We start from the raw sequence: 9450 nt of genomic DNA, 5'->3' as shown, positions 1-9450 counted from the left end.
TATCTCCAGTTTACTCAAATCTGAGTTCCCTTATCTGTTGATTTTTTTTTCTTGATTTTCACACACAGATATATATAGATTTTTCTATCGGTTTAATTGTTTACTTTTATCTGTTCAAATTGTGATATATATATATATATATATATATATATATATATATATATATCAAATAAATAAATAAATAGAGAGAGATGATCTATTTAGGGCGAATTACATTAACAGTTCTTGTAATTTGGGATTTGTATCACTTTGGTCTCTGACTTTTTAATTTTGATGTATTTGACCCTGAATTTTAAATCTTATTTCAAATAAGGACAATTAAAGATATTTCCTTTGCAAATGGTCCATATCAAGGGAAAAATCGTCATACAACTTATTTTGTATTAGTTAACTTGTATGTTATTTGAAATATAATGACATTTTTTTAAACAAATAATATCGAAACTTTCTTGGTTATAAAGTTATATTTTGTTTGGTTTTTAGAATCTCTTTTCAAATTTTTTTTTCTAAGAAATTAAAAATTAAATTGGTGAAAAAAAAATTAAAAACACGTCATTTTTATATAATTTTATCTTTTGGGAGGGTGGAAATAATTTTTAAAAATATTATTTTATATTTATTTTTGTTAAATTAGTTTCTATTTTTTCAAAAGTCAAGCATGGCGACAACTTTGATGTCATTATTAAATCAATCCATTAATCAAAAAACCCAAAAGTAAAAATATTACATATATTAAACATATCGATTACACCTTAAAAGCCTAATAACCAACCATTACATGATAAACATCCAAACATATCTGTTAACAACAATTATAACGATCTATTACATGATAACCATTTAAAAATATCAACAAAAATATTTACCCATTACATGATCATCATCCAAACACATATTAAAAATTAATTTGGTAAAAAAAAAATGTAAAAGATTTATCATTTTTATATAATTTTATTTTTGGTAGGTAGAAATAATTTTTTTACATTTATTTTTGTTAAATTAGTTTATATTTTATCAAATTGACGACTTTGCCCTTAAAATGAAGTAACGGTGTCTTCAATTGTCCTTATTTGGAATGAAATTCAAAATTTAGATCCAAATGTATCACAATTGAAAGGTTAAAGACAAAAGTGATACCCCCAAACTATAGGGACCGTTAATGTAATTCGCCCATCTATTTAAATTTTTCAAAAAATAAAAATAAAAAAATAAGAAGGGAGAGATGATTTGTTTAAAGAGTTATGCTAGGGACCCCAAATAAATTACCAAATTTTCTACCAAATCTCTCACATAGGTGTGGGACCCACACACATTTGATTTGTGTGGATCCCACACCCATATGAGAGATTTGGTAAAAAATTTAATAATTTGTTTGGGATCCATAGCATTTTCCTTGTTTAAAAGATAATCTTCATTTTCACCATATTTTCCACTATTTTCCAATCGACCAAATAGAACCCATTCCAAGTAAATTAAACTATCTTGGCAACTCTGCTTCGTCCCCATTGTTAGGCCTCTCTTCGTACTGAAACTTTAAAGATAGAAAAGAGACGAATAAGAGAGGCTAGAGTAATCTGCATTTGATTAAGATCCATGGCTCTAAAGCTAGTTCACTCAGGTCGAGCTTCGAAGCATGAAATCTCACATAAGTCTTCGAAATTCTCATTCTCATGCTAATTTTTGCTACAAATCTTTGATCTCTTGATTGCAATGGCGAATTATGATTGTAATTATCGCAGTTCATGACAACGAAGAGAGAGAACGGTCGTTTCACGCTTGTCAACCTGGGGACGAAGATGTTGAGGCTGAAACATGTAGGTGAGAATGTTACAGAGCAAGAGAGAACTTCATCTCTTTAAGATACGTATCAGAACTTGGACGACAATGTCAATTTCAATCTCTTTTTTGCCAATGCATACCAAGTTTTCTAGGCAGTAGACAACGTCATAAGCCTTGGAGTCGGCGGTGAGGTAGATGAATTCGCCACTGTGGAACTCTTGTGTCGACCTCTTCAATGCTGTCAGAGTCCGACACCAACAGTGGCGACTTTAGAAATTTTTGTCAGTGGTGTCAATCAAAAACTTAAATGTCATTGTGTGGGTGATTCTCCGACCACACTGCCCGCTTAGTAACCAGCTGGAGAGCACTGGCAGAATAGATGGCACCTGACTGACCTGCAATAGAAATATAAGAATCCCGCGGTGGTTTCGACCACCCGGGGGCACTCCGACGATCAAGTCAGTAGATCTCTCAAAGATAAATCAAATACTAAACTCACAAGCTTGAGTATCAAAAGCATACCTCAGACCCATGGGGGTGCCTCTCTTTTATAGCCATTACAATCCTAGTCCCAATAGGAGCCTAGCCCTAATGGACTTAGGATTGCTCCAAATCTGGGACTCCCAGTGATATTAGGATAAACTCTCTAAGAGTCTTATCTTAATACAAACTGAAGTCTTCTCCCAATCTAGGACTCTTGTCCATATCCAAGTTGAGTTCCTTCTTCATTCTAGGACTCTTGTCCCTTATCCGCTTATCTCGGATTTCGATATCTTCGGAGGCAACCTCGGCCTAGCCAAGATGACCTCGGCACAACGACCAAGACACGTGGCACCTCGGCTGACACATCGGCGTCACCTTACCACGTGTTGGTACTCAGAAAATATTTCCCCACAGTCATATATCTTACAAAAAATTCACATTAATCATTATATCACCTATGAAGAAAAAAAAATCAACAAATTAATTTAAATTCTGAAATTATAAACAAAAATATTTCAATGTATTGATATTATTGTTTAAACAAAAGACATGCTAATACACGAGCTTCTACAATTGACCATGACGCAATTTCATATTTTGAAATCATTGCATAATAAGCTCATTATTAATACTATCAAATACATCTTTCTCAATATATGTAACCAAACAATCATTCAACCATTGATCTCCTATTCAGTTACGCAATCAATTCTTTATGAATTTCATTGCTAAAAATGCTTTCTCCACTGTTGCAGTCGCAACTGGTAAAATCAATGCCAATTTCACAAGCAAATACACTAATGGATATACAATGTCTTTCTTTGTCTCTACCAACTTTCTAGTAAGGTCACCAATTCCTCTGAGTTCAGAAAATTCATTGCTCGAGCGCATGTCAACAATGTAGTTCTGAAGTTGATTATCAAGTGCCATGAGATCTACCACAGAAAAATCAGATAGATAGAATTTAGCAAGATGGATTAACCTTTGCTTATCAAAAGCAAAAAATGAATTATTGGGTTTCAAGCATGCCACGCATAGAAGCAATTCTGTACTTGCCTCTGTAAACCGGTCGTTAAGCTCTTGAAGTTGCATATCTATAATAGTATAGAAGATAACAACATGGTAGTGGTATAAATTTGTGATTTCAAGAGCTTTGCGGCGTGACCTCCCACGAGCTACAAATCTATCATCAATGTTGGGGATAGGAATATCATGTTCGCCACAAAATAAATACACTTCTTCCAATAGGGATTCTCATTCATAATCTCTCATCATTTGCAATCGTTGCTTAGACACTTTAACTAATGTCATTGCATTTACAATATCTTGATCTTTTCTTTGTAGTGGTAATGACAACTCATGTGTGATCCATAATATATTTTTCATCAAGTGTAAATTGAAGACAAATTCAAAAGATTGCATTGAATCCATAAGAGAACGAGCTTCAACTCTTTGCTGGGCGTGTAAACCATCCTCTTTAACAACCTCAAGCACATCAATAACAGATGGGAACATCAAAATCAAGTTTATAATTGTTCCATAATGTGATCCCCAATGTGTATCACCAATCTTTTTAAGATTAGTTTCTTGATTCAAACCTTGCCCAATGAAGAGTTCACCATTGTTCAATGCTTCAGCAACTTTAGTAGTGTAGACACCCCATTTTTGACCGCCCTTAAGACTTGGGTGCCTCCGATTGATCTCTCAATGATGAATTTATACGTTGGACAAACACTCAATTTCCTCAACAAGAAGCCTTAGTTTTAAGTCTGAGAAGCCTACAAACCTTGCACCACTTTTGGACCAAAACATTATTTTTCCAAGCTTGACCACCCATAGGCCCGCAGGCCAACTAGTGGCTGGCTGACCAGAAATTACTGGCCAGCCGTCCCCCTAGTGATCGGCCGACCAGTTATTCCGGTAGAACAGATATTTTGCTGCCAGCTGTGCCAGTTGTCCCCACAGGTGCATACACTACACTAGCTGTCTCTATACTGATATTTCCGAGATAGTAACATATTTTTCTATATATACTTGACTACCCCTCTTGAAATTAGGTTAGAAAAATTTTGTGAAGCAAAATTCTTGAAAAATATTTCTCTTTCTCTACCTTGTAACCTATATACCCCTTACCTAGACTCCCTAAAACAAATTTTTAGGGCTCTTTGCTGAGGTTATTGAGCTTGAATTTTAGCTCTTGATGGTGGGAATTTGTTGGTTTGAAACTCAAAGTGTTACTCCTCTTCAAGAGGTATAACCCCTAGCTCTTTTACACCACTTCTTTCCTATCTTTATTTGTTGTTTTTGGACTATTTTTTTCAACTATTTTTATGGGTTAAAACTTATGGCTTAAAGCTATTAAAGGTAGAGGGGTTCATCACCCTTTTTTGAACCTTATTTCCCAAGCTTTTGCCCTTATGTTCCCATCTTTTTCTCAACTTTTTACCACTGTTTTTCAGAGGTTTTAGAGGCTGAAAATGTTGTTTTGAGGTCCCAAAAATGGACGGGTTAGCCACTTCTCCTTATGCTTGTTTATTAGCTCAATTGCTCTATTGTTTTAGCTAACTTTTTCAAGCTTTTCCTGTTATCCCCATCACTGTTTTTAGTTATTTTAGGACTGTTTTGGGTTGTTCATTTGGTTTATGCTTTGTATAGCATGCTTGTAGTATAGTTGTCCTTATAGGTTTGATGGTTTAGGCATTAGCTACCAACCTATTTGAGTTGATAGCATTTATTTCATACTTTTCATACTTGTGTTCACACATAATCATCTCTGCACTCTCCCTCCTTTCTTGGCTTTTTGTTACTTTGAGAGTTGTTTCAACCAAGTGTTGTGTAAGCTTAAGAAAGAGACCTTTCCATGCTTAATGGTTTAATCTCTTCGGAGGTTCATTGCCAAGGCATGACATCTCTCTCATGCCCAAAATAACTTCTTGTTTGACACTTCTCTCCATTGGTGGACTTAATGCTCGTTTTTGGACTAAAATAACTAAAGAATGGAAAGGTAATTAAAAGAAACAACAAAATTGGCGCTAAAATGGAACAAGATAATAAAATGGTTTGGGTTCAATCAGACATTAATTGAACCCATCGAGTCTTGAGTCATTTCATACTTTTAGTGATGAAAATGGTTCAAGATTCAAGGTCTACCACTTCCCTTGATCAATTTCATGATAAGGAGAAGGTCTATGAGTCTTTCATTATTATTTATTGAGATTTTGTCCCTTCATTCATAAGTCGTTATGCAATGAGTTTGCGTCGATTGATGCCTTGCGAATCAAGCCTACCCCTCATTTGATATGTTTGATGATAAGGAGAGGTAGGGTGGACAAACATCTCCTGAAAATACTCTGTTTGTGCTCTGTTTCTTTTTTGTTGTAGCAGGGGAGAACCCAAAACTAGTGGGCAGCCGGCCACCTCTCTATACAGCCGACCACTTTTACTGGCCGACCGGCTACCTCTTTTCAGCAAAGTAGTGTTTTTTTTTCCTTGCAAAACAAAGTAGAGGCTGGGGTAAAAATAGTTCAATTTTCGAACTACACAACAGAACCATTCTGGCAGCAGAACAGAGGCATTTTCGGGTGGAAATTTGCATTCATGCATGAGCCATCCCTCACTTCTCGGGGCCCATTTAAATCATGTTTTATAATAGTATGTTGTACCTAAGTAGTGGACTTGTAATAATTAATTAGTTAGGCCTATTTTGGGAAGTGGGTTACAAGCCATTTCCCAGCTTTTAACCCACTTTCCTCTCTCACAAAAAAGTCAAAAAAAGGCCAAAAAATAGCTTTTAACCATCTTTCCAAAACACCCCTTAGTTAATTAATTTCGTATTGTAACTAAGTAGTTAGTTTAATTCTAATTTGTATTAATTAGTTAGAATAGCTAGTTAATTTTTGTGTTGTAATTAATTAATTAGTTAGAATAGTTAGTTAATTTTTGTGTTGTAATTCATTAATTAGTTAGAATAGCTAGTTAAGTTTGCATTGTACTTAATTGATTAGTTAGGATAGCTAGTTGATTTTGGCGTTGTAATAATTAGTTAATTAGGACATTTATTCGGACCCTCCCGTGCGAGGGCGAAATTGTAATATTATGTATATCTTCCAACCCCTATTTCTTTCTCTCTTTTATTTACTTGCTTATGATGGATAGTGTAGAGCATCATGTTTCTTTTAGCATTTCCCATGATTTGCATCCATTTGTCTCGCATGCATAGCATTCGGTTTATCATTCTAACAACATTGTCATTTATTACTTTGTTGAATACGTGTGCCACCGCATGCTATCAAATTGATTCATATGACATATTAAAAACCGAACCTATTAATTGCATTCTTGCATGTATGGCATTAGGCACTTGCATATTAGAGCATGTATTTTTCTAACAATTTTGTTTCTTTTGGCTCGCCTCTGTTGAGTACTAGGTGGCATTCATGGCTTTAGCATATTGCATGAGTGTTAGTGTTACCATATCAAGCATAATACCATGAGGCTAAGTGCTTAAGTGATATACTTGTTTGATTGCCTGTAGATGAAGGCTAATTGCTTAAATTGGGATGGTTTGATTAATGTACATAAGAGCCCACTTTTTCAAAAAGACACTTATTCCAAACACTTTTTAAGATAAACATGAAATCAAAGTGTTTTAACTTTTGCAAATTAGTCTATATTTGTGTGCAACACATAGTAAAATTAGCCTAATAAATCGGAGGCCGATCTTTGATCGAGGGAGTAGGGTGCTCAATTCATGACCTTCCCTTCTCATATCTAAGTTCCCGAGCTGAGACACTTTGGTGATGACGGATAAGTGGCCTTTGGCACGAGTCTCGGGTTTCCTAAATTTCTCGAAAAATATTTAGATGGCGACTCTGTAATCTGGCAAAGTAGTCCATTTTTGGTATTTTGATTCAAAATCGATTTTCCAAAAGATTTGTCGGATTTGGACTCATTTGTGTTTATTTATTTCACATGGCATTTGTGAAATCAGATTCAGAACCACGAGATTCTGAACTGTAGGGCTATCATATCCGAAACGAGCACAAAAAGTAAGCTACAAGTAACTTGTGTCTCGAAGAATATCTCGTCTCTTACAAGACCCTCTAACAACATTCACCAAATTGGAAACCAAGCAAAAAACTTCAGTAACATCAATGTGATTTTTAGCATCGGCAATAAAAGTCAACTGAAGTTGATGAGCAAAATAATGAACATCATACGCTGACTTATTCTCCCTCAGAATTAAAGTTTTAAGACCATTGAATGCACATTGCATATTAGAAGCTCCATCATAACCTTGCCCACGTATTCTTGCTGAGCTCAATCCATGCCTAGAAAACAAAGACTCAATTGCGCCTTAAATGATAAAGTTGTGGTATCTGCTACATGTACAATACCAAGAAACCGCTCAGTAACAATACCCCTTTTATCTACATAATGCAGAACAGCAGCCATTTGTTCTTTGATCGACACGTCATGAGATTCATCGACTAATATTGAAAAATATTCATTGCTAAGATCCTTGATGATAGCATTGGTAGTTTTACTTACAGCATCATTGGCAATATCTTTTTGAATATTTTGATGACATAACTTGTTATTTTTTGGACTATTCTTCAACACAACTTCATTGACAGATTCATTGTGATCAGCTAGAAATTGTAAAAGTTCAAGGAAACGCTCAACCCTGCCACGAAAGAAACCTTACACAATCAATCGATGCATTCAGACGAGTTTGATATTTAATCCTTGCTTGTTTAGATTGCTTAAAAAACACTTTCAATGTGTTGCTTTTGTTTCATAAGAACCTCACACTTCTTCACAACTTGATTATGAGCACTATTAAGACTCCCAACATGAATTCGTAGCCTTTCTTTCTTGTTCCAAGTTGTGAACCCTCCTACTATAAAAGTGTCACCACCCGATTATTTACCGATATTAGGTCTAAATAGATAACAACTTATGCAAAATACATCATTTTCTATGCTATATTCCAACAAATTATTGTTTTCTTTAAACCAAGCAGGATCAAACTGACGCATGACTCCACTAATGTCACTTTGAGAAAAATTGTGGTCAAGAGGTTGACAAGGACCCTTTTGTAAATATGCTCTTCTGATTTCATCCTGATTGTTAGGATGATAAGATGAAATTTTTTGTCGTAGCCCCGGGTCAGATGGAAGATTGTTCACATCTACATGACTTTGCTTAGAAGAAGTTTCTTGTGTAAGAGATGAATCTTCTACTATTGTTGATTTTCTTTTAAGAAATTTGTCCATAGCAGTAGAACCAATTGGAAAAAAAAAAAAAGAAAAGAAAAACATTGTACATAAAACCACACCAAGTCAACCACTCATAAATTAATTACAGTGCAATGTAACATCTCTAACAAAACATACACAAGAATTGAAGCATTATATGCATAATAATACATTTACAAATTACAAACAATTAGTGATCCAAAAAAAAAAAACAAAACTAAAGAAAAAAAAGGCCCTAATTTTTAGCCCCAAACATAAGGGGAAAATTAAACAGTATTGATGTTTTAACAAAACATATACAAACAAAATATACATAATACATTTACAAACAAGACAATTATTGAACCAAAAAAAAAAGCCCTAATTTTTATCCCAAAAATTGTTGATTTATATTTATTCTATCCAAAACACTATAAAATAGAAAAATGACTATACAAGATTTACCTAATAACTGAGTAGTTGATGTCGTTGGAGATGATTGATGATGAAAAGAGAGAGCTATGGATGGAGAGTGATGAATGAGAGAGAGCTTGGAGTGTCTCTATCTAAGTCATCTCTCGCCTGAAGCTTGAAAAGAGATGGCAAGAATAGTCTAGTGTCCAAAGCAAGATACAAACTATCACTTTACAAATAAAATATTTTAAACAAAAAGTTAACAAAAGAAAGAGATAGTTTTACAAATAAAATATTTTAAACAAAAAGTAGGCAAAAGTCAAAAAGTAAGCTTTTTTTATTAGTGGGTTCAAAGTTTTGGGACTGAAAGCTATGAGTTCAAAGTTGTATTTTAGTGGGTTTAGTTGCAGATTTTTTCCCCTAAAATCTAATACTTATATAATAATAATAAAAAAATCAACCAGGAGGTTCGGGCGACACCCCTGGCCATGTGTTGAAGCTGCTCCTAGACACTGTAGACACCCCATTTTTGACC

General features: G+C 34.5%; 1 protein-coding gene across 1 annotated transcript; it reads right to left on the bottom strand.

The window, feature by feature from the left end:
* Positions 1 to 2967: 2967 nt before the first annotated feature.
* Positions 2968 to 8540, bottom strand: LOC114270367 (uncharacterized). Its single transcript, XM_082894885.1, has 3 exons — positions 8281 to 8540; positions 7659 to 7948; positions 2968 to 3356 (listed from the first exon to the last, which is right to left on the bottom strand). The coding sequence occupies exons 1-3, from the start codon at positions 8538 to 8540 to the stop codon at positions 2968 to 2970; spliced, it is 939 nt and encodes a 312-aa protein (XP_082751011.1).
* Between the last annotated feature and the right edge of the window lie 910 nt (positions 8541 to 9450).

This window comes from Camellia sinensis, chromosome 11 (assembly GCF_055761805.1).
Source record: "Camellia sinensis isolate YWXY chromosome 11, ASM5576180v1, whole genome shotgun sequence".
Classification (NCBI taxonomy): Eukaryota; Viridiplantae; Streptophyta; class Magnoliopsida; order Ericales; family Theaceae; genus Camellia; species Camellia sinensis.
Note: the sequence above shows the minus strand (reverse complement) of the source record. Positions and strands in the feature narration are given on the sequence as shown.

Excerpts from the sequence above, each read along its gene's own strand:
- LOC114270367 (XM_082894885.1), bottom strand. The coding sequence starts at position 8,540 with ATGGACAAATTTCTTAAAAGAAAATCAACAATAGTAGAAGATTCATCT. Across the intron at positions 7,949-8,280 it reads CGTCAGTTTGATCCTGCTTG|GGTTGAGCGTTTCCTTGAAC; the intron begins GTTTAAAGAAAA and ends CTTTCGTGGCAG. Across the intron at positions 3,357-7,658 it reads TGTTACTGAGCGGTTTCTTG|ATATGCAACTTCAAGAGCTT; the intron begins GTATTGTACATG and ends ATACTATTATAG.